Below are 26252 nucleotides of genomic sequence, written 5' to 3'. Positions count from 1 at the left end.
TTCTTGCCAAAATGCCATTTATTGCAGTATACCTTTACGTGGCATACAGATAACCAAATGTTGCATCTTCTGTTTGAACTCGTATTTCATTTGTACCACTTAAATAACACAGAATGTCATGTTTGTTTCACAAACTGTCAGTTTAGACTACCAAAATATACAGTTTTTTTTCCTTTCCCCCTAGCAAGGTTGTGAGGTACAACTGAAGTTTAGCATTTTATCTTCCTGTGCTTTACAAGAACCTTGTCATAGATAAACCTATCATCAAACAACATTTCTACATTCCTTATACAAAGCAAAGAATTACAGCTGAAATTAACACCATCTGGTCATTGCATTAACCTATAAAAATTCATTCAGTTAAAAAAAAAAAAAAAGATGTAATGGACTTTGCAGCTTTACTTAAAAACAGCCAAACAGCCAGCTACTCATATGCACAAATTTTTCTTGTGCATAAAGAAGAGTTTGGAATCAAGAAGTGGGTTTCTTTGTTGGGTTTGCAGAGAAGGCACCAATTTTAGCTGCGTAGCAGCTGAGGAGTGTTTTATACTTCATTTAAGTTACACAGGTTTAAGTTTTACTGTTAACGTGCAACATTGGTACCAACTGTTGCAATGTTCTCCAGTATTCTCCAGTCATTCCCTCTGGCTCAACAATACAAATATTTGCATCAGTTGTAAACACTCCTCCACCCACCCCATACCTTCTGCACTGAGTGATGAGGAACTGAACTTGCAAGAAGCTAACCAAAGGCAGAGCAGAAGTAAGGCTTGTGCAGAACACCACACTTCTCACTCGGTCTGAGATACTCTGGAGAACTCCAGACCCTCGATGAGGCCTCAGTGCCTCCATCTGACAGCACATTGACCACCAGCAGCTTCAGGCATCCGGACTTTCCTCAGGAGGTGCTTTTCAGCCCTTACTAGTCTGACATCCAGAGTTGCTTCTCTCCAAAGTGCAGGAACAGCTTCTGAAGAGCCATTCCGGAGTCGTGAGAGTCAAGCACACCAACTGTTATATATATTTAAGGCCATCTACACTTAGCCTTCATCAGGCTTGTTTCAAATGCTATGCTTCTCTACTCCTTAGCTGCAAAGTCACGATATGCCGCTTTCTACCTTCCACCCCTGTGTGCCAAGGTATGCCTGTGGCATAGATGGCAGACCGTGTTCCAAGACAACCGCTGTAAACAGTGCACAGAGAGGTAGGTGCCACAACACGCCATCAGTCACCTGGTGACTACACAGTAGCGCGGGATAAGAGCATTTGCAGCATGACAGCCCAGCCTAGATTTGGCACCTAAGAAGAGGGAATGTCTGAGATGAGACTGCTTAGAAAAATCTATTTCTTACCTAAGCCCAGAAGGAGCAAGAGGATAGTGGGACAGTCCAACGCTATTGGTAAAATGAACTCTCCACTTAGTTTTGGGGTCTTTGGGTTTGTTTTGTGTTAGTGTATGTACCAACTGCTTAGGAGCTGGTTCTGAGTATGTGATAATGTTTCCAAAATACAAGTTATTTTAAACCACATGACAGTCATTTGCTTACCCTGGCCCTCACACCTCATTTCACTAGAAATCATGGTCAGCTTGATGTTTCATATATGCATTAAGTGCTCCAAATATGGCAGTGAGAAAGAGCTAGAGGATTGCAGTGTACCAAATGTGTGCCCAGCGCAGCCATTTGTTACACTTAAAACACATCTATGAGTTAAATAGGAAGGATCCCTGCTATACAGAATTCAAGCACTGATTGTTTATTCTTGCTAGCCCTTTCCCTAAATATCAAGAGGTTTATACATACAGTGCTCCCTTATCTTCTCCCCACCGCCTGCCCCAGCAGTCTTTAGATTAAACCAAAGTGAGTTTGGGAACTTCCAGTCCCACTGCTGTTTAAAAAAAAAAAAAAAAAAAAAAAAGTTGTGCAAGAAAACAGGGAAAGTTCAATGAATCCAGATCTACTTTGCAGTTATAAAATTTCCAATGGCAAAGTGGTAAGGGCAAATAACCCAATGATCATATGGCTTAAGTTTAATGCAAAGCACACTAGGAGGTCCACGTGCAGGGAGAGAAGAGTCCAAGAAAGATGGAATAAGAAGTGTCCTGAAGATCAGTGTTTATGCATAGAATTCTTCTTGTTTGTGTGGTTTTTGGTATCCGCCATTAGACTGTTTTGGTTCATCCAGTGAATAGCTGCCTTCATCCTTTTTCTTCATTCTGTACAGCATAAATGCAACTAGAAACACTGCAAACACCAAGCCTACTAGTCCTCCAGCAATAACACCTAGAAGGGGGGAAAAGGCACAAATTACTCTAGGTGCCACACCAGATAATGCTAATATGATTGTAAGTTCCAGATTGTTCCTTACAGCGCGACCCCTGACTTCATGACTTCCAGAAATTAATTTGTCCTTTTGCCCCCTCCCAAACCGGTCATCCTGCCAAAAGCCTGCTCACCTACATGAGGTAAACCTAGAGAAACAGATCTCCCACCAGGCCATGCTGCAAAGTATGCAAGGCTACGTTGTTCAACTCCAGTAATTTGACCCAGGCAGCATTAGAACAGTTTAGCTGTAATTTTTGAGAGGAGCAAAGGAATAGGTTTAAACATAAAATTCCAGATAACTAGCAGTGGCTGCTTTGCTATTAGCAGATTAATAGTTGCCCCTGTTAGGGTTTTGACAACACAGGATCATGAATCACCACCCTCATTTCAGAGGTCCAATGTAAAAGGTTGGCTTTTATGCTCAGAGATGTACTTGCAGAACTGCAGCTTCTGCTGCCCAGAAGACTTCTACAAGAGTCTGCTTTTACCAACTAGAAATCCAGAATATTAGTTACCTCCAAGAACTTCTTTTCTGTCCATAATTCCCGAGGCTCCTGCTGCTTTGGCATTTCTCCCAGAGTCAGCCGGCACTTCTGAGTTCTGGGTAGGGACCAAATCCTCATCTTTAGTCAAGATGAAGTCTCCCTGTTGAGATACACAAGGCAGTTTATACAAGTTTCTCATCATGTCTGTTACTGGAGACTTTCCACAGCTTTGTTTTTTCTCATCTAAACCCCTCCATGAATATAACCTATTAAGTCAATCATTGTTTTTGACAAATTAACACCTTTTCCGGCAAAACCAACTTATTACATACTACTAAAGCCATCCCCCTAGAAAGGGTGTCAGAGCTATTAGTCCTCACCGGGTCTCCAGAGCCATCTTCAGAAACCTCCTCATGTGTAGGAACAACATCCTTTGGAGCTGTCGTCGTGGGGGTGGTAGTGATGTCTTCCTCATGATGGACGGTAGAGTGGGGCTCAGGCACGTCCTTAGTGTCTGGAACATCAGAGCTAGGAATTTTAGGTTCGAGCTCGTGGACCGTGCCTGAGGCTTCTGAAGGAGTTACATGAACCACTGAAGGAAAGTGAGTAGTGGGGCTTCTCACTGTTGTTGTAACCACATCATTTATTGGTTTCTTATCAGGTAAGCCCAAGATAGATACTTCATCCTTCACAGGTACAACAGGCTCCTCTGTCACTACATTACTAGTTGCAGAAGGAGATGCCACTTCCTTTTCAGTTCGGCTCTCAATCCCAGGAAACGGCTGTTCGTTGAAATCCATTGGTGTTGCCAGTAATGAGGAGTTAGTTGGTTCTCCTGGGATTCTCCAAGTGCGAGACTGGTCAGTCAGGGGACCTGCAAAACAAATAAATATTATCCTTGGACAGTTTACAGACCTATTAATAGTATCTTCAGGGTGCTGGTCTAAGGAGGATGCCTAACCTGCATAGCCAATTTTTGTAATAACAGCAGTTCAGTTTGTAATTCCTTATCCTTTTCAGTGGAATAAGGAAGGGACAGACCCATGTGGTATTCAGCAATACCTTGTTAGTCATCTGCTTCTCCCCAAGGCACAAGTGCTAGTCTGTTTGTGGACAGGTCGACAAGGGGGACGTCTGCTTTCAGTACACTGGTTGCTCAGGATGGTTATTTGACTCTTTTCCCATAAATATCTTTTATGTGATTCAAAGCAGTCACCCATATACTCAACACCTTTAGTCATTGGCACATTTGGCACCGATTTCAGGGTCTTATTCCTGCAGAATTTATTCTAAAATAGAAGCATGTAGCTGGAAGGAAGCAGAAGGATACCATGCTTTAGCTTTTGATAGCTTGCTCTTTCCTCAGCAGCATCTCCTCAACTTCAGCACTGAACACCGAAGGTCTCTCTCATGCAGCTTAGCAATCATTCCAATAGACTTTTTCCCCACTCTAAGACCCCTTTATTCCACTTTTAAAAAAATTATGGCCCATGGGAACTTGCACATTTGATGACAAATAAAATTTGCACTTGATGTATGTTGGCAGGTTGGGGTTTACACACCCTAAAATGGTATCTCCTACCAGCTCATAAGAGAGGACACAGGCCCTTCTTACGGTCTGTCTTCCCCATGAGTAAAGAATCACTCCAGTTTCATAACATTCTTCATGCAATATCTCATCTTCGCAGTGACATGGAGTATACCTGCTTCTGCTCCCTTTCAAGTCTCCTACAACTCATTTTCTGCTAATTGTTAGTATCTGAAGAAATACAAGATGAATAGATTAGCTCTTTCTCTGTTCCCAGCCCTCATATTCTGGGGCGGGGGCGTGTGTGTGTGATTCCTCCCTCCTCCTGTTTTAGCTTGGATGCTCATCAGGATCTTGCCACATTCTGGAAGGATCAAGCACTAACCGTACAAGTGCTAATAACTCACCTGCACCTGAACCTGAGAATCCATCGTCGTCATCACCAGATGAATCAAGATCTTCAGGAGGAAGGTTCAGATTTGTAGTTTGCTTTAAAGAGAAGGGGAGAAGGTGTGTTAGTGATGAGATAACTTAAGTTATCGTGTTGCTTGTGCAAAGTCCTCTAAGGTCTCCTGAAGGTGACACAAACTTTCTCTGTTCAGATTGCATTTTCTCATCTTTCTTCATTCCATCCCCCCCACCCCAGAAGAGTAGTTCTGGTTAGTCTATTTGGTGTTGGAAAGGTCAGTCTTGCTGTCTCCTTTCTCTGTGCTGCTTCCAATCTGCACTTGCTTTGGGAAAGAAGATAGCAAGGAATCTGTTCAGAGCTGCAGCTGATGCTCAGTCCTTACACAACAACTGTTCTGCTTCAGGTTCTGACTGCTCACGTCTTTGCAATCTGCCAACCACTTCATCTGTGAATTACTGCATTACTTCTAAGGAGCAGAAAGGAAGGGGAGACAAAGTAGTTTGGTTTCTCTGCCTTTCTGAGCCCTTCCAGCAGTGCTCACATAACTGAAACTACAGCATCTAACTGGAAGTAGAATGAGATTCCCTTTTTTATAGGTGTGGGCACTCAGACTAAGTCCTGAGATAGAAGCCAGCCTTCCATGTAGGAGAATACAACCCTGAGCTTTTATGCTTCAAGGAGCTGGAGACAGTCTAGAGGAGGCCATGAAGCTGATCAGAGGGCTGGAGCACCTCTCCTATGAGGACAGGCTGAGAGAGTTGAGGTTGTTCAGCCTGGAGAAAAGAAGGCTCTGGGGAGATCTAATTGTGGCCTTCCAGTACCTGAAGGGGCCTACAGGAAAGATGGTGAGGGACTGTTTATGAGGGAGTGTAGTGACAGGACAAGGGGTAATGGGTTTAAGCTAAAGGAGGGTCAATTTAGATTAGAGGTTAGAAAGAAATTCTTTACTGTTAGAGTGGTGAGGCACTGGAACAGGTTGCCCAGAGAGGTTGTGGAAGCCCCATCCCTGGAAGTGTTTAAGACCAGGCTGGATGGGGCTTTGGGCAACGTGGTCTAGTGGAGGGTGTCCCTGCCCATGGCAGGGGGGTTGGAACTAGATGATGTTTGAGGTCCCTTCCAACCCAAACCGTTCTATGATTCTATGAGTACAATAACCAGCACAGAAGTTCAGTTGCTGAAACAAGAGGCCAAACCCCTGTTTGTTGTAACACACGAAGTTCAGAGCTATTCAGGATATCCAAAGATGACAACACTAAATTAAGCAGAGTGATTACTTCATGCATCTTGTTGGCCTCTGCTGTATACACTTACTGTTCCTATCAGTACAACATGCTTGACTCTCAGCTCATGACTAGCCCCAGGTTTATTTCTGCAGGGCTACCATTACCTAACCAGGCATTCTCCCTTCTCAGATTTCAAGCCAAAGCCCTGTAAATCACTTCTGATTTTCATCTCTCCTCATCCAACTACATCCCCTGTTTTCCAGAATTTTGACTTCCATCCCATCCTCAAGATGCCCTCGTCATCCCTTTCCAACACTGCGCTTTCTGCAAGTTTAGGAGATACTGCGTTGCATCATCCAAACTGATTGTGCTTTTATCAGGAATCTGAAATCTCATTACGTAAAAAGAAGAACATACATTCTTGCCAGCTTTATACCTAGGCCCACAGTATTTCTCTAGCTTGCATTAACACAGTGTCATTTAAAAATTACTATAACACTCATTTTCATCCTGGGAAGAAGTTAGCCAGCACAAGTATGATCTGTGAAACAAAGCAATTGAGCTCTCTCATTGCCCCTGTATTACCTACATGGCTGTATTTATTGGTCTTATCTCCTTTTCGTTCTTTTAAGATACCATGTTTATCCCGTCTTCTCTTCCATCCTTAATACCTTATCCATTCCCCACATTTCCATAGAACAACTAGTTTCCAAGGTGGTTAACTAGCCCATTAGATTCAACCTCTCTGAAGACAAAGAAGTATGCAAGCTGCCACCAACCTAATCAGGCTCAAGATCTTACCCCTTGTATGCCATCATTGTAGTTAGAGGATTTTTTTTAAATAGCAAAAAGAAACCCCCCTCTCACATAGACATTAAACTTTTTAGCACTTTCCTTCTCTACTAGAAAAAAACAAAAACAAAAACCAAACCACACCAACAAACCAAACCACTTTTCCTCAAGCTTCTGCAAGAATATTTCTAGAGTAATTTCTAAGAAATTGCCCCTCAATCTTTTGTTTAGCTGTATGTCACAAGATAATTCGGATTTTTAGATTTGTCCCTGCTTGTTTGCACTATGCTTTTGAACTCATCCATGGAAAGCAGGTCAGCTAAGTCCTTCCTCTGTTTTCCTTCTTGTGTCAAAGGTCAGTGATGCACACAAGCCGATCTCACTACACTTCAAATATTAAAGAGTACGAATTGTTGGTGCAGAAAGAATATGGAAAGAACTGCCAGGCTTCCCAAACTCTGCTCCCTCAAGCGTCCTTTCCAGTACGTTCAGAAGTGAAGTCAGACTTCAGAAATTGCACCATTTTGGTTGATGAGAGGGTTGGAGACCATTCTTCTCCCTCCTTTTTTGCACTAGCAGTGGCAAGCACAATCGTCAGCTTGGTTTTGAGTGCAAAAGGAGGATGCAATCTCTCCAGCTTTTTACTGAAGAAAGGGACTGCCAATACAGTTTAAAACATGTCACCGTACACCTTTATCTAGGATAGAGACTAACTTCCCCCCAAATCTGAGTCTTCAGGGGTAGCTCATACAGGATTTCCAAGACCACCTGGACAGATTTGATCGTCTGCAGACCTTAGCAACACTCCTTAAAGGATCACAGACTGTCAGGAAATGAAATAGCAACTCTTGATCTTGACTACCGAGCCAGCACTCCTTCCCCTTGTGGTGGTAACAGATGAGTCTTGTTCAGTCATGCCAGGCTTCCTTTCTTGTTATCCAACGTCTTCAGCCAGCCTACCCTTACATTTCCCCTCACACGGAGCTTTAGCCTCTTCCCAGGCATGTTCTGCTTCTCCAAAGCCTTTGTCACACACTTGTTTGAATCCCAGTTTGTTTTCTGTACCTTAGCAGGGATAGCTAGGCACTCCTCAGGAGAGGAAAGTCCAGTGCAGCTCAGTCAAAACGAATGGAGAACCATGCTGTTCCAGTGTAGAGTTGCCCAGCTGCTGCTCAGCAGCCACCCTGCAAACAAGAAGGCAGATTCGGACCAGTTCTTGTCCCCCGAAGTTGGCTACTGTACTTCAAGAGAATAATAGAAACATGATTCAGGATTAATAGAGTCTGCTTTCCACAGCTTTACAGGAGAACTTAGTGAAGTTGCACTAAATGTGTCCTTCTACTTAGTTGTCCCAAAGAGTCTTGTCCCAAGATGCTCCTTTGGGAGTTGTGGCATCTCCCTTTGATGATGTAGTTTGAGGCCTGGGATCTGAGAGGGACTTTCTTTGCCCCAAATACTCAAGGGAAAGGATTATGCACATGCAGATACCAGTCAGAATATCCACAGTGATGTAACTTCATGACATCATCCAATTTCATGACACATGAGCATTAAAGCACATTTGCCTAATTTAAGTAACTGTATGGTTATATAAAGACTACACTTCTTGCTCCATAGACTACAGCCTCTGTAGGCATGGAAGGCAGTAACCTTTCCTTATGGCACCACAAAATACAAGTATTGCAGAAAGGTCATGCTTCTATAATGATCTGCTGCTGAAGGATTTCAGACACAGCAAGGTTAACATAAAACACTGACTCAGGACAACATTGGAAGGGATTGAACTAATTTGGGTTTGCATCAGGAAGACAGACCGTGCTGTTCAGACAACAAACACCTCATGGTCAAGGCTTTTCCATGACCTTTTATTGCAGCTGAGTTACACCAATGAGAAAGGTTTTGATTAGTCAAGAGGATTAGGACACAGAACACAGATTGAATCACCAGGTTGTGCTTTCATACGAAAGAGCTGAAAATAAATTCCAGCTTAAGGCAAGATTGCTCTACCAACAACTTTGCATTACTTTAGCTCAAAATTTTATTATCAGACTGTTAGATATAATCAGCTTTTAGAAATTACTTCCATCCTCATCCAGTTTATTTTTCAGTCTACTGAGACTATTACATTCACATTGTAATTGATGCCAGAGAAGCTGGATGAACACATTTAAGTTCAGGTGGTGGATCCTTTGAAAGATCTCTGATGGTATCTCATGTATTCTAGTAAAAAAAAACCCTTCAATTCTTATACTGCACCCACAACATGTTGCTTTTTTACCATTAACAAGCTCATATTTTTTAGGTTGTGGTTTGTTTTGGGTTTTTTTAGCAGCTCAGGCAACTGATTAGAAATACTTGCCTAGCCCTTTTTGATTTGGCGTCACTGAATTTGGTTGCATGGGAGGGGTAAAATTTTTAACAGTATTTTTGATATGCATTAACCAGTTCCCATTAACGAGTGGAAGACCCCCTTCCCCAAGTATCAAAGCAGCCTGTTGAGGGGAAACCCTGGGGAGACTTAGCCTCTGCTCTTGCTGAGCGCTGTATTGTTGCAGAACAATAGTTATTCAGTTCTGCTGGGACAACCAAAAAGCTGCACAGTGGCATCTTCAATTTAATCAAGAATGGGCCAGGCTTTCACAACTCATTAGCAATATTATTGGCTCCAGAAGTCTGACATACTCCAGACTTTTTTTTTTTAAAAAAAAAAAGCATCATTTCTAACTATTCTTCAGTCTTCATCTTGGTCACAGTCTCAATACATGAATCGTTCTCTGCTTACCCCATTAGCTGCCACAGAGTTCCTTCCTGCTAGAGCATAGATCTGAAGTGCTCTCTCATGATGAAGGAGAGATTTGTAGTTTGTTAGTTGATCTCACCCCACCCAAACTGGGAACCACATTTCTTTAATTTGGAACCATGGTATATGTAAAAGGAAGCAGCTTTTTTCAAATTGCTCTTTGAGGTAAGCAAAAGCACTGGGTTTTCCACAAGCTGCTACGAGCCCTGAAATACATTAAGGATGATTTGTATCCCGCTCTTATTAATCCTAGTTGGCGATCAGCCTATTACAGCAGTGTCAAAAACACTTAAAATCCTTCCATTATCTGAATAATGCTGTTAAATTTGCACATTTGTTTCTTCTAATAAATCCTTCTTATTCAGTTGAAAAGGAATGAGCTGTAATGAGCTCTCCCACCTCAAACACCTCCCTGAGCATCCTGCAAGATTTTTCCAACTTTGTGGAAAGCAAAACCAATGGCTTGCTCTTGTTTAGAGAGGCATAGAAGAACAAGACAAACATTTGCTCTCCAGTTTGCCTAATAAATATGACAGTGGAGCACCTAGAAAAAGACTTTCACAAGGATTTGAAAAAGCTCTAAAATAAACTCAAACAGAAAGGTCTGTCTTCCACCTTTTTCTATCTATTGAAAAGCAGAGCTAGTCCCTCTAACAGAAATGCTATCTGAGGCAGAGCAGCCCGAAGAGCTGCTAACCTCAAAATATTGATATTAGTGTGTGGGAAGAAAACCACCTGCTGAAAGAAATTTTAGCTTTGTTAAACCTTGATATTCTGCAGTTAATAGCCCACACATGATTAACTCCAGTTCCAGATGTCCATGGTCTTCAGACAGCTTAAATGGTTAAAGGAAAAAAAGCCCAACCCACCAGCATCCTCACCTATCCCCCTGCTTCTGCAGGCATGCAGGCTGCTAGCATTAAGTTGGCCTTCAATTTTAACAGTCAGCCATAAATTCTGGAGTAGCTGAAACAGAACTGATGTTTTTATGTGTCAAGTCAGAAGTGAGGCTTGCATGCAAGTCTGCTACATCAGAAGTCAATAGCAGTGTGGCACCATCTCAGCCAATGGCTCTCCCAGTTGTTTCTCCTGTTACTCCACTGCTCAAGATAAGCACCAGTGCTACTTGGTGACCCTGCAGGTTAATGAAGTTATTATCCTCCCCGAACATCCAAAGATACTAACAGCACAGGCCAAAGAGCAGAAAGACAGCTACAAGCCATCCCACAAACAGCCCAGGGACTGGATAGCCTAGATTTAAGCAGTGCTCCAATCATGGCTGTTCAAAGCATTACAACCATCTGCCCTCTCTCTTTCAGGTGGTGGTGTTTTCCCTCTCCTTCAATGAGCTTTTCCTGTGTACCAACAGGCTTCAGCATCCCCACCCTTCCATCCACCAGTTTGTGTCAACTGGAGTAAGGCTGGTTAGCGGCTCACAGGATGCTCCTTCCAAAGGGAAGCAGTCAGGCAGCTCTCAGGTGGAACATAAAGGATGTTCTTTTGCTCAGCAAAGCACGAACCATTTTAGCAGCAAGAGGTAAATATGTGAGTTAATCTGGCAGCTTCTCTATCAGATCATTATTAGTATAAAGGTATCTGGAAAATCTTGGTTAACTGAGTTCTTACTGGCCTCCTCTTCTATTTTGGCTGGTGTCTTGAGAGGGGGACTATCTTTGAGGAAGAGGTCGTAGCTGCAACAGCAGTTGCTTTTGTTTGAAGCATAAGCCACCTGATCATCACGCATTAGCTACCTCTTGGCACTCGGGCTCCTGAGACAATGAAACACCTTCCAACACCAACTCAAAACAGGATGAGAGCTTTTAGGATCCATTCCCCTATGGCTAGGCCAGACCAGACTGTAAACTCTGCCCACCGTCTGCTAGGCTTTGATTCTCCTTTTCTGTCAAGTTTTGTGGCCTCGGCTGTAGAAGCATACTCTGATCCTTTGAGCAAGAGGCAGTGGCCAAGGAAGAGCAGCATCCAGCTACTCCATATGCACAGTGGCTATAGTCCTGATACTTCTAGAGGCTCACCTGATAAGTACCACACTATTGCCCAATCAGCATTACATTTTCTCCTTACTGTGACAGGGCAACTTTTAATTAAGTAGGGCTGAAACACAGCAATCAACATGCCAAGAGTGAAAATGAACCAGCCTGTCACCATCAGGTTGGGTTTCATATTCTGCAGCAGAGCCCTTTAAACTACAGCCTCCCACGAGAGCGTGTAACTTCATGCTTCCTGGACCATCCCCTGCATAGCTGTTTGTGCAGTCTCATGGTGAACCAGATCAGGGAACTGGTCTGGTTATTTAAAAAAGGAAAAAAAAAAAAAGGAGAAAACATCATGCAAAGAATTTTCCAGCAGGACCAGTTCTCCAATCCTGCTCAGCGCATGAATGCACAAGTGTTTGTATTGGCACAGGGCAGAGCGCAGCAGCCAGGGCTGCTTAAGCATTCAGAGTCACAGCCTGGGTTCCCGGGGTGTTGACACGAATTGACCAACTCTGCGGGAGAGGGGCAGTAAAATACCCTGCCACCACCATGCATTATGGAAATATTCCTACATGGAGTACTGTGTCCAGCTCTGGGGCCCCCAACATAAGAAGAACAGGGATCTGTTGGAGCAAGTCCAGAGGCCATGAAGATGATCAGAGGGCTGGAGCACCTCTGCTATGAGGACAGGCTGAGAGAGTTGGGGTTGTTCAGCCTGGAGAAGAGAAGGCTCCAGGGAGACCGTAGAGCAGCCTTCCAGTACCTAAAGGGGCCTACAGAAAAGCTGGAGAGGGGCTGTTGATCAGGGAGGTAAACTAAAAGAGGGTAGATTTAGATGAGGTATTAGGAAGAAGTTCTTCACTGTGAGGGTGGTGAGGCACTGGAACAGGTTGCCCAGAGAAGTTGTGGATGCCCCGTCCCTGGAAGTGTTCAAGGCCTGGCTGGATGGGGCTTTGGGCAACCTGGTCTAGTGGAGGGTGTCCCTGCCCATGGCAGGGGGGTTGGAACTAGATGATCCCTTCCAACCCAAACCATTCTATGATTCTATGAAACGTGCATCACCACCCTCAGACTGCAGGCAACATGCAAATCAGAGAGGCTGACTCAAAGAGCCATACAGGCTTATACAAAAAGGAGCAGGAGAGGGGTTGTAAGGAGAGTTCTCTTCTGCAGCGTGTTTGTTCATCATGGATAAGGTTTGTTCTGAAGTCTGACAACAGTGCTTTTAAGTCCTCCCTGACCTCCTTAAACAGTAGCAAAGGCTAGACAGATGTCTTACTCAGAAAGGTAGTAGTTCTACTTTTGTCTTGGGCCACCTGAACTTTAGAGGAGGCCCAATGCAATTGCTGTTTAGTACTGGACAAGGAGTATATCGCACGTCCTTCAGCAAAGGGGGCTGAGCAAAGCCAGGGGTAGCTGGAGTCCAGCAGCACTATGGACTCCTCAGCTGGGGAAGCTTGTGGCCATGCAACACACACAGCATCAGTGACAACACATCACTCGTGCACACTGCTAGGAGTGTGGACTGCCATGTCAGTTCTGACACAGAAGAGCTGAGCTGCATCCCAATTCTCTCTCCGCCAGCTCCACTAGAAGTCTGGTCAGTCCTTCGGCAATACAGAGAAGCAAGGTAGAGTCTGTGCTCCTGCTTTTTCATGTGGAGGATATATCAAACAAGTTACTACACACTGCTTTAACTCATGCCAGCCTGCTCCTTCCAGCCAAGCAATACAGCCCAGGCCAAAGGCTGAATCTCACTGACAGCTCGACACATCCACAGTCGTGGCACACAACAAGCACTCAGCTCGGCATCAGTGGCAGGTGTGGGTTGTCACAATATGGCCAGAAGCAGGGTACCTCTTGTCTCCCACGTTCAAGGCAGCCTGTGTTTTGAAGATGCAGTCTAATAAGAAAGCTCTTTTCCCTGCAGCTAATCACATGAAAAGCAGCCAGTTCAGTTTTATGCTATAACTGCTTTTTTTTTTGAAGAGCCTTCACTGCAGCTCTTTAACATACTTGATAACTCAGGCATTCATTTCTTCAGATAGCACAAGGAAGCCACAGTCAATGTATAACCTCAGACTTGTGCAAAGTAGGTGCAGCTCAGCGAGGCCATGCAGCTAACAGCTCCAGTTCATCCTGGGGAGTTAATTTCAATTTTTTTGAGCTGGCTGGAGAGATGAGCAGTGAGCTGCATAAGCTGAGACAGACAAACCTCACTTGTCTTAAAACCCTCTGACTTAAAGTCACCAGCACTTCTTACTTTCTAGTGTAGCAAAGCCAGCAGAGAAGATTCAGTCTTACAGCAACAGCCAGTTCATCTGCTTGTTTAAAAAAAAAAAAGCACAGATGGGGAATTCCTTAGTTTCAGCCAAAGCCAGTGGTGGGCTGCCTGTCCCAGGAACCCTGACAAAGTACGGTTAAAAGATGGGAGTATACTGCAGGTCAGAAAATCTTTATGAAACAGAAACCCATCCAGCAAAGGACTCCAGTAGCCCAAAACCCATTAACCACACATACTAGTAACTGCAACACAGATAAACATGACCCTCCTGATGGAAGAAGAAATTAAAAGTGACAGGATCTAAGGTCCCTGCTGCCTCTTCCTCCACCTGCAGTAGCACAGCCACATGCACCCTGGCTACCATGTATTCAGACATGACTAGTTCACAAGATGTAGGATGACCGCAGCATACACGCAGCCCCTGCTGTGGGGTTCAGGCAGGTGAGGTTGAGCAACTCGCCTCAGACAAGTCATCAGCAGCTACAGCCACTTAAATGGAGACTGGACTTTGTAGTGTTGCCCTCCAACACATAAACACATTGACCTTATGTCTTCAACAGCAGTCCCAGTAAAACCAGTCCCTATCCTCAGCCAATGATTGCCATCCATGTGTTGACCTCTGTTGCCATGACCAGTCTCGCTTGCATCTGGATGCAAATTCCTTTCTTTGCTTCATCTCCTGCAACCCACTCACCCTGTCTTATGGCATCAGCACTGAGGATGGTCACTGGAGTGAAACTCGCTATAGAATCACCAAGACTTCCTGGCAAGTGCAATAGTGGGCTTCAGACTGTCTGATTGCTCCTTGACAGCATGCATGGGTTGGAGAAGCCAGTCTCCTCTCCTCATAAAGTTAAGAAATCACCCAGTTCCCAGTAAAGCTGACCAGTTAGCATTACAGCCCTGAGACGGATGAATGTAGTCCAAAACTGGGCTTGAGGGAAGAGCTGCAAAGCTGCACGTGTCTCCATTCATCCCATTTGAGACTGTCTTCTTCCAGTATGCCTATCAGCTCAAACTGGTCTGCTTGCAGCTGTAGGTCATGTGCCAGGATGCAGAGAGGCTCAACCCTGCACGCTCCTCCTGCTGAGGCCATGACTGCAGAACAGAGCACGAGCCTGCAGCACACCAAAGTCTGGACACAAGAGAGGCAGTTCAAGGACTTTGGTCCCACAGGAGCACAATTCGCTCTTTTCATCTTCAGCCATTCAGCTCAGGAGGTCCCAGCTCAGAAATCAGAAACGTGTTTAGAGGAAAGCGTGACGTGGTCTATGGCATCTCAAGTCTTCAAGTTAGGCTGGTGGCACACTATGAATCACCGATGCCTCTCAGCAGCACCAGGAAAACTTGTGTGCTTCTGGTCCTAGGGAAGCCTGTTTCCTGGAGACAAACACCATACAACTTGGCTGGTAGAAGTACTACCCATTTCAAATAAGCTCCATGCCAGGTTTTGTGTGATCAGCAAACTACCGCAAGCAACACTACAGCTGCACGAGTGCTCTGACCTGAGCAGATGTGTTCCCAGAAGTCAGAAGCGACCTCATCACCATGCTACACAGCATTCGGGGGTGGGAAGCTGTTATGCTTCACCTGAAGGGAAGCCAACATGCAGCCAGAAATACTTCCTGCCTCCAGGAATTATTATCAGGCAAGAGTAAGTGCAACAGCCTTCAGTATCCAGGCACATGGCTAGGAGAAGACCCAGGTTCTTATCTCAGTCCTGGGAGTTTCCCTCTTCTCGTTGAACTCTAGCAATTACTCAGTGCAAGATATGCCAAGGAGCCAGGAGACAAAGCTGTAAGATCTTCTTGAAGGATCACAGAAGCATTTTCACTCTATTAGTGATACATATATATGTTTCTAATTTCAGCAAACTGCTTGCAGTGCTATGCTAGGTCAGTGAAATCCAAGTTTCAGATAAGATTCCCTAGTGCATCATCAAACTAAGGGTTTACTGCCGGTACTTTAAACCTCAGCAGAAAGATGAACTCGCAACCCTGGAGTACTAAAAGTCTCAGCTAAAGTAGGTTAGTTGGTAAACTTAATGAGACTACTTAAACCCACAAATAGTTAGCCTTACAACAACAAAAAAAGCTGACAAGGTATTCTGATTAGTTACATAAAGTTACAGTGGAACCACCCAGACTTAAGGTTTTATAGGAGGATATATCCTATAGCAACTGCATATGCACAAGACAACAAAAATTACTTACTGTTTGCAGAAACACCTGCCAGCTGTAAGGCCAGCTGCTATCAAACTCTACGGGACGTACGTGACAACCAGCCTGAGACTCAACAATCCAAGACAAGGCCTTCTTGATCACTTTTGTAAACTCCACATTTCCTCCAAAAGGAGGCACGATGAAGTCTCCAATGCTTCTGAAATAGGGTTGGGTTTTTTGCTAACAAGGTGTATTTTCCATACACACATCCCAGACATCTGTTACCTCTGAATGCCGTGTTTCACTATAAATCTCATACCCAGCTTGTTAGATACAGCACCACCACCGATCCTTTTCAGGCACACTCCCCATTGAAGAGCTGATTGATGGGGGAACTGGAAGCATTCAGAAAGAGCTGCCTGGCTTGAACAGATACTGTCCCAGTCTCCGTCTCACATGTGCACACCAGATGGCAGGACCGGTCACACCCCACAACCTGATCCCTTGGTGCTGTTATTTGTCAGTCTGCTGTGGAAGACCTTAACTATTTGCAAGGGAGCTGCAGAAGCAAGTTAGACTTGGGCAGCAAGAGGAGCCAACAGTTGGCATTCAGCAGCTCCCTTCTGATTTGGTCACGCTCCCTGTAACTAAGCTCTAACCAGTTCTAAGAAACTCTGTTCTTGCACAGCAGGACTCACACCAGTTGGCCACTGGTCTGTTAAGAAGGAACTTGTGAATCTCAATCAGCAGCCAGTTGCTGGACTCACGCAGACCATGCAAGCAGATTAGATTTAGATTTTGGGTTTGATCCAATGCAGGGCAGTTCCTGTGCCTTGACAGGTCTTACTCTAACAGACACGGCTAAGTGTACTTTTTGCATTTGCTTCTATGCCTCACCATTTCCAGCTGCAGGTACACCAGCATGGATGTGAAGAAATCAAGTCTCTCCCTACATTATGAGGCATGCTATCAGGTCTGTTTTATCCACAGGATCTTACAGTGTTGACTAAGCCTAGATTGTTTATAATGGATAAGTCATCCCGGCCAAGCAGATGCATGACACCAGCATGACTAAGCCATGCACAAAAGGACTGAAACATCTCCATCAGATGCAGGAGCCACATATCGGATCAGGAATACCCTGTTCCCCCATACCAAGAGTCTTCTCAAAGAGACACTTTCAGCATCACACCTTCCCTCCGCATAGTCTTAGCAGCTCCTGAGCGTTGGTGCAGAAGAAAAGCAGTATGTGTTTTGGGTACTACTAATCTCCTTGGAATAAACAGCAGTAGGCTAGATAGTCTTTGGGCATAGGCTGGACCACATTTCACTGAAGAACACAGAATACAGTTCAGACTGCATGAACTCCCTTTGAGAAGTATGTGTGCTCATAACCGCTGGAGCATACAGCAAGTGATCTACCCATATAAAATGGTGCAGAGATCAAGCTCTCAGTGCCTCTTCCTAGGACACTAATGGTCTCAGTGTTCAGGTTTACAAAAGCGTTGGTAATCCTGCATGTAAGACAAAGTTCTGACAGCAGTTGCTTACTACTACCCCATTTACAGTTAAATTATGCAACACCTCAATGAGATTATAGAAGGTGGCTGGTGTACTTCCAAGCTGAGTCATGAGGGTGTTGAAGTATCACTGCAAAGCTGAAGCATCAAATCCTCCCATCAGAAAGAGTCTTAAAAAACCTGCTGCTGCAACGGCACTCTAGCCACCTACAGTCCTACTCATTTCAGAAATGAACATTAGGCATTTCTTGACCAAACACCTAGTGGATTAAACTAATCAACTCTGACCTAGAGTCACTCAGTTGCACTGTTTAGTACCACATCTGTACAGCAAAGCCCCGAACAAGGGACTGTTACTAAGGCAGGATAAATCAGAGAGCTTCCCTTTGATCCAAGCTGTTATCCAAGTCTCACTGGATACTAGCTTCAGCTACCTCACACCTTCATTTTTGGGTATAAAGCTTGTTCACCTGTCTTCTCCATGGCCGTGTTTCAGAGCAGTCACCAAATCAATTGAGGAGGCTAGAGTTTAGGGGGAGATGCTACCACATTTGTGGAGTCTAGATGCAATCGTGCCTCATATGGGCAACTGTGATTTGGACATCCCTACTTTTTAAACACCTATACTGTGAAGAGACAAGAGACATCACTAATGCCACCTCTGAAGGACTGTCAGACATTAAGACAAGTCAATAAAACAGTACTAAAAATTGCAAGCAAGGTAAAGTGCTTTAGAACCAAGTTACTCCTGGCACAACACGTCCCTTAGTTCAGACAAGTTTCTGGCAAGGAGTACCATCAGGATAGCTAGATGCTACATAACAATAGGTCATGCTTGTAAGACACTGTTTGAACATCACTAAGTTAAAGATATTTCATATACGAATAAACTTCTGGGTCTACTGATGACTACCAACTCTAATCAGCACAGTATATCTCTAAAGAAAGTAGAGCATGAAATGCTGAAGGACCACCTTATGGGCCCATTCTAAAAGCACAGGCTGAATCACTGGCACGTACCAGTGCCATCACTACTACAACTGAATGCTTTGCTGTTCCAGGTTTACACCATTCACCTCGCAAACCTCAGCTTATTGATTACACAGGATTTCTCATGCAACTGTAGCTGCTCATTCTTCTGAAGCATCCAAAAAAGGTTCAGTTTTCAATGAAAGAGTCATGATCTCCTATTACGAACTTTCACTTTCTTTTACTGGATACTGCAGTTTTCACAATTTCATAATATTCTGGGCCTGCTGCCAGAGACCCACTGGCTACATCCATAGTAGTAAATTAAACATCAGGGAACATCCCCAGGCACTGGAACACAATCTATACCATCAAATTATTAGAATGATCTCTGGCAGTTTCGAGCCTTGCCAACTGGTATGCCCCCAAAAAATGCATGGGAAGGTTCCCCAGCAGGCAATCTGGTGGTGGAGGATAGGTCAGAAAATAAGAATTGCTGTATGATTGGGACTCTAGCACTGAGGCTGGCCACAGGACAACTAGTGTGCAGCCTGTTTTACTTAGTAGAATCAATGTAAGGAGGTCTGGTGGGTCTTTTTAACCCCTTTTGGCTGCATGTTGGGGCGGTGGGGGCATACGGAGCATTTAGGACTTTTCAGCTAATACAGTAATAACTTCTAATTATTTGTAATTGCATCTTCCAGCTTCTATAGCAAGAAGCTCACCACCATTTCACAGCTCAGTGTGACTACAGACACAGACACAGGAACTTTTTGCAAGTTAAACACACCTCAGAGCGGAGCCAATGCTGCTGGAGGATTATGCTAGCAGCTTTCCTCTTCGAGGCCATGAGTCAGTTGATGTAAGCACACGATAGCAGAGCACTCCTTTGCCACTGCCCAGACATGCCATAGTCAGCCTCCTTTGTTAGGTGCTTTGTTCACTGATGGGAAAGTAGTCACGATCTAGATGATTCCTCCGTTAGGACAGAAAGAGATTTAGAAGTCAAAGCTGTCTAGCTGCAGGCTGTTAGGCAAGTTTCGATGCAAGCCTCAGTACTAGTTTTCCACTGCACGTAGGTGCTACTTAAACTCTGTTAGAGCCAGTGAGGTGGACAAATCTCATTTGGCCATCAAATCTGCTGGTGCGAGAATCTCTATTGTAGTTTCATAAGCGCCGAGCACAGCAGGGGAGTGCAAAATATTACATATATTACTGTTTGTGTTAGATATGAATTCATGCAAGCTTTGCGTTTCCTCTAATTTGGGCTTTTACTCCTCTTTACTCCCTCAACTTCTTGACCAAAGAAAGCCCAGGCTCTGTCCGTAAAGAAGACACCTATTAACTGGTCAATGGGATACCAGGTTCTCTCTTCTGCAGAGATGCTCTTACCCAAGACTGATGTTTTGGTAGATAGACAAGCAGCTCTGAGCTCCTGTGGTTGTGCACAGCACAGGCATCAAACCTCCCAGATCACCGTCCTGGGGTCAGGGCATATAGCCTCCAAATCCTGCTGTAGGCTGGTCAACAAATAGCACATGACAGGGATAGATATCTCACTATATAAATATATACATACCTATATTTATATTTCTCCACTCTACTGATCTCAAAGCATACAATAAGGCAGCAGTAGGATCCTGTTTGAGGACAGGAAAGAGCCGGGTAGTCTCTTCCTACAGCACTGTAGCTGCCAGCTCTGATTCCCAGGGAGTGTACAAAGTCTCCCTACCAACACAGCCACTGCAGTACCACTACCGTGACATGGGGCTTCACAAGAGCTCTCATCTGGAAATCGTTACGTTAATCACTGCTTGCTCTCCAGATGGTAGACTGGCTCCACTCTCTCCTGCCCACCTCTGGCTTCAATATACAGTCTGCTCGTCGAGTAATCCCTAGATGCAAGGGACTGGACTGGAGCTGCTGACTGGCTCTGACCAGGATGTGTACTGCCTTCAGCATTAGAAACTAATTAGAAGAGCTTTCCTGTGTACAGCACAGGACAGTCATGGTCTGCAGTGCTGCCCAGAAAGCATCCGGCATGTACCCCTTGCAACTGGAACACAGTTCAAGTTTCCTTCCATTTAAGAGGCAATAAGCTCCTCATCACATGGCACGGGCAGACAAAGAGCAACCCCCGTTCTCTAGCTACGGCCTCTGTATGCTCAGGTGGTGGAGCCAGGGCACTCAGAGAAGTTGTTGCATGAACCAGCTGTACTTTGCAGAAGGCTGGTTGACAGGATGGTGTGCCTGGGACTGCCTGCAGCCAAAAATCAAGACTGTAGGTCTTTGTTTCCATGACTGGCCTACAAGACATTCTCATTACTGCACAGGCAGTGCAGAAAAGTTACAGGGTGGAGTATAACGAGAACACAGAGCCTCCGTCAGAGGCAAGATACCCATGAGTATTTTAAGCTGGTTGGCAGGCAGTTCCCTATCTTTTATCAGTGTCTTTGATTTAGTCAGGGCTCATGCTCCAATAGCAATCCTGAAGGTCTTTCAGTTATTAGAAAAGCCCTGAGCACTAAGAGACAAAATAAGTGGACATTAAAGGGAACCATATTGCAAAAAAAAAGGGCTATGGAGAGGATAGTTCTGCCAGAGAGCACAGCAGCAAGACCCATGAGTGAAGCAGCAAGAGCCCTTCAACTGATCAATACTCAAAGGAGTTTCAAACTAGAAGCCTAGCAGGGAAAGCCATGACTTACAACACTTCCATGACTCAGTTGTAACTGCAGCTCCAGTGACTCAATGGGAAGTTCTATTACCAGCTCCATCCAAATCCCACTAACACACTGGTTCCCATCCAGCAAAGCAAGCCTCACTGGTGAGACTGGTCTCAGTGGTGAGATACAAACATTACAGTCAAGCGTGGCAAGGAGCCCAAGTTAACAGACTCCATTGGACCCATGCCGGTTCCACAAGACCCAGAATGTCAACTGCAGCCAAGCACTGCTTGAGAAACTGAGAGGTTGGGAAACCACCACATTAGCAGATGTTGCTCCACAAGAGTTGCTTGTAGGAGGTCCAAATGTTATCTCACCTTGAGGTAAGGCTTCACAGTGTAGTAACTATTCCACCAGCATCTCCCCAGTAGAAAGTGCACTATGCCAGGTTTCTAGCCAGGCCAGATAAAGCTCATTTCTGCGGTACACCAGTAGCCTAGCAGTGCAGTAGTTCAAATGAAGTACGCTAGTCAACTCTAACTTAGAGACCTGTTAACAAAATTGACACTTGGCACCCCTATGGGGACACCAAGCTCTCTGCATTTTAGAGTATCTTCTCAGCTCAGAAGAGAAATGAGCCTATATGAAATATCAGAAGTCCTTGCACTGTTGGTCAAAACAACCTCCACTTTGCAAGTTCATTGCCTGTATCAAAGTCCAGGGAGTAACAAAGGTTCCTCACTTCTAATCCACAAATAAATAGTGCCTTTAAATACTAAAATGCTCTTTAACAGCTCACAAACCCCCCCCCCCCCAAAAAAGAAGACATCCACTTATGTTTCTTCTCATATTCCTCACTTCAGAACGATGATATAGGACCCAACTATACTCCCCAATTTCTTCCACAGCTTTTAGCAGAGCAAGACTACAGTACGGTTTGGAGGCACTGATCCCGTTGCACTAGAACAGGAGAGCTGATGTTTCCCACTGCTCTGCCAGTTCTTTTGGCACAGACACAATGGCTGTCCAGTCTGATTGTTTATGGAGAGAGATACCATAAAAGTTTCACAAATAAAAAGACTATCACTTTGAGCAAAATTGCTGTCAGGTAAAGACACTGAAGTAAAGGTGTCTCTGCTCCCCTCAGAGGCAAAATGAGATCTAGTCAACAAAGCCCTGACCTTGAAGTAGACGTGCAGGGGCTGGTCAGATAATCGCTCTCTTTGGCTCCACTGATTACATCGCCACGACTATAATGAGAGCTTAGGCACCTAGCACACAGATAGACACCTACATTTAGGTACCTTAATATCAACTGAACTTTGTCCTGAGGGAGTAGTGCCATTTGAAGTACCCTATGTTTCAGCGAGTACATCTACCTCCAGCTGTCCTGGAGTGCTGTATTAATAGCTCTGAGTTAATGAAGAGTAGGAGGCATCTAAGATGAAAATACTAACGCCACAATGCTGAAACACTGCAATTTTATAATTGACAGCACCTCCTCAGGAAAGGGGTCCCATCTTCTCTCCCCAAGAAGCTCCCTCCTCCCTGTAGCACGCCCTACCAAACTCCCAGCTCCCTAGATGCCAGATGACACAAACAAGTGTGGAATGTCCCTCTCAGAGGCATTAGTATGGTTCTTGGACACAAGAGCCACTTCAAACAAGGTCAGGATGAAGTGCTACTGTATAGGCCATCTGGAGACATCTAAGCGCTAGCAAAGCAAAACACATACTTAAAATGGACCAATTTTGCTGCTAAAACAGCAGCCTACATTTCAGGTTAGTGCACCAGCTTAATTTTAGAAGGCTTACAGGTTTCTTGCGCTTGCTGTAACTTGTCTCGGGTTGTTAGAGAGGATTGTTTGGTTTCCAGAAGTTTCAGAGTGCTGCCATTAAAAATGTTAGCTCTTGTAGCCACTTGAAACCAAGAGAAAACTGGAACAAAAGACTACAAACTTGCACCAGAGCCCGCTCACACAATAGAAGCCACAGCTTATTTGTCCCTTCTCTAATCAGAGTTGACCAGATACAATAGTGTCACCATTCTACTGGTATGTAGCCACCAGCGAGTGTTCAGATGGAGCAGCACTGTTTATAGTGCTTGATAAATAATGCAATGCTGCTCTACATGTACTATAGTAGAAAGTGCTTCCTCCTTATCCAGTGCGTACACATTCAATAAGCAAGCTGGGCTACCTAATTTCTTCTAATTAGTTTACATTCAGATAGGAATGACATCACCTTTGGAAAAGAGTTCTGCCTGCTCTGCTAAGCTTGTGTTAACCACCAGCGCGCACCTACACCAGATGAAACAATCAAACCCCTGTTTTCCCCTCACAATACGGGCTGGATTGTCTATGTGTCTTGGCTCATACAAGGTGTTCTGAGCAAGTGTCACCTTCAAGAATAGGAACCTCCCCAACCATGCCTGCAGGTAAGAGTACTCAGAAAGAAAACAGCTATCGTTTGACCACTGTCTTGTTCCTGCTTATTTCTACGACAACATGCATGGATGAGTCAAGTCATGCAGCAACAGCCAAGAGTCAAGTGATGGGTCAGCAGCAGTAGCACACTTTCCAATGATCAGACCACCAAGAACCCAACCATGCCAGCACCCATAGCACTGTGATATGGCATATGCAAAGGACCGTGTAAGGTCACTCTGCTCTCTGTGCCCAACACAAGAGGTTTTCACTTGATGCAAAAGCAGAATTATTCCAGACAGGTGGGAAAGGCAGCTTAGTCCGTGTCACTGACATTTTGACATGGGGAAAAGGCCACATGATCACCAGAAGGAAAACAGCCTCCGTGCCGAGTCACCACGGAGAGCCCCAAGGACTTCTGCTCCTCCATGTGTTCACCGAGGAAACCTCTCCATCTGCAGTGCCATCCAGGCCTTCGTGTCTCTTACGCACAGGAAAACTCCAGACAAGAATTTACTTCATGTCCTTACCATTTCTAGGAAGGAATATTTATCATAGGGGAATTTTATCCAAATGCACTATAGAGGTTGTAAATTAACTGCAGTTTTTCCACTTTATTCAGTGGAAAGTTTATTCAGAAGCTATGGGCAGAGCTCTCTCCCCATGAAACAGGGTTGATTACGCTCACATGCCTGTCATTTTTAGTCATCTCGTAACTACTCACTACCATGTGGGCTAGAAGGGTATGTGTCCAGATCCACAGGCAGAGTTCATAGACAGAATGGTTCAGCAAAACTGGAGGTATTTTGAGCAGCTTAGATCCTGCCGTGCACTTTGTTCTGCCACTCCTTGTCCAAGTGCTGCTGTAGTTCATCTCCAGACAAGTTTCATATCAATTATTCCCTTTCAAGAAAGGGGAAACTGCTAGTTTTGACTTTGATCCTGCCTGCTCACGCAAAACCTCATGTTCCGCTTTTTCCTTCTAACTCATCCAAAGGAGAGGACACCACAAGAGACGCACGCACAGGTCTGGCGCACGCACACGGGATACGAGGGAGCCAGTGTCCTTCACCACAGGAGCAAGGGATGGCGACTCGGGCTTTGCACCCCTCGAGAGGTGGCCACAAGGACTCCTATCCCACACTCGCTAACCCCATGCAGAGGTTAGGGGACGATGTAGAGCCCAGGCCCCCAGCACAGACCTGGAGCACCAAGCAAAGCACTTTTACAAGGCTACGGTGCCAGATTTCAGCGGAAAGGCCTTTCTACAGGCGGGGCAGAGGCAGGCAGCAGTGGGAGAGCGATCCTCTATTCATGGATGACATCTGGCGGCTGCTGCTGCATGGGAGCAGAGCTTTCCACGGCTGAAAGGCTGCCCGCACCCCACCGGAGCCGCTCTGCACGTCCCCAGGAGAGCTTCTCCGAAACAGCGGAGTTTTGAGGAAGTGCAAGCCTCGCTAAGGCAGTGTTATTAACTGTGTACGGGAGGAGCGGATGAAATCAGTGAGTGCGGAGCTGAGGAAGGGGCGGGGGGGGGGAAGCGGATGCCCCGAGCCCTGCCCAGGCGGCTCCGGTGGGCTGGAGGCAGCGGCGGGGTACCGGGATAACCGCACGCCGCCGCCCCGGAGGGGAAGCGGGGCTGGTTTCCCAGGGCTGCTGCCGAGCACGGACATCGGGGGAGCCGGAGGATTCGTGCGCCGAGTCGACCACCAGTATTTTTGTTTAGTGGGCAGAAATAAAATGCATCCGGGCGTACCCTGCGCTGGCCAAGCTCTCCGGGCACAAAGGCAGTCGGGGAGCAGCCGACCCCGGGCTCCCTTGAGAGCCGAGTTGTGCCAGGCGCAGAGCTCCCCGGCCACAGCTGAGCCACAAAGAGCCACAGGCGAGCGCTCGCCCAAACTTACCGCTCGCCCCCCTCCGGGGCGCACCACACCGGAGGGAGGACGTGAGCATCCCCCCTCCCCCCCGGCCCCCTTTCCGGGCGTACCGAGGGGCTCCCGCGCCCCGCCGGGGGGTTACCGGGCAGCGCCGCCCGCCCCGCAGCGCACCGAGGCGGAGCCGCCGGCAGGTCGGGAACAGCCGCAGCGGGTCTGGTTTGAATTAAGGCTGCCGGGGCAGCCCGGGCTGGAGCCCGCCGCCAGCACAAAAGGCCACCGAAGCCCTCCTGGCAGGGCAGGGCTCCCCTACCATAACCTGTCGGACGGGGATAGCCGGGCGGCTCACGGACCGCGGCGCCCCCCCCCCCCCCAGCCCAGCCCAGCCGACCCCACCACCGCCCCCAGCCCCAGCCCCAGCCCCGGCCCCGGCCCCGGCCCCGCGCGGCCGCCCGGGCCCCGCCGCCCCACGTGCGCCGCCGCGCCGCTCGCAGCGAGCTCACCGGGACAGCAGCCTGGAAGCAAAGGGCCACCAGCCACACGGCCACCACGTTTATCATCCTTCCTCCTCGCCGGGCCTCGGGAGTGCACAGCCTGCCCCTTCTTCCCGCGGTCCCCTCCGCCGCTCTTGCCCCGCTCCTCTTAGTATTCTTTTAAGTAGCTGCGGGTTTTCTCCCTTTTCTATTTTCTTTTTTCTTTTTTTTTTTTTTTTTCTCTTTCCTCCCCAAACCACCGAACCAGCCTCCCAGCAGCGCTCTGCAGCGGCAAGGAGTTGAACTCTGTCTTTTAATGAACCC

The 26252-nt window shown here is 46.0% G+C and overlaps 1 protein-coding gene across 1 annotated transcript; it reads right to left on the bottom strand.

Annotated features, from left to right (window-relative positions):
• On the bottom strand, positions 1-26252 carry SDC1 (syndecan 1). Its single transcript, XM_075750539.1, has 5 exons — positions 25959-26252; positions 4745-4826; positions 3190-3683; positions 2840-2969; positions 1-2282 (listed from the first exon to the last, which is right to left on the bottom strand). The coding sequence occupies exons 1-5, from the start codon at positions 26013-26015 to the stop codon at positions 2116-2118; spliced, it is 930 nt and encodes a 309-aa protein (XP_075606654.1). The 5' UTR covers positions 26016-26252; the 3' UTR covers positions 1-2115.

The sequence above is a fragment of the Balearica regulorum genome, chromosome 3 (genome assembly GCF_011004875.1).
Source record: "Balearica regulorum gibbericeps isolate bBalReg1 chromosome 3, bBalReg1.pri, whole genome shotgun sequence".
NCBI lineage: Eukaryota > Metazoa > Chordata > Aves > Gruiformes > Gruidae > Balearica > Balearica regulorum.
Note: the sequence above shows the minus strand (reverse complement) of the source record. Positions and strands in the feature narration are given on the sequence as shown.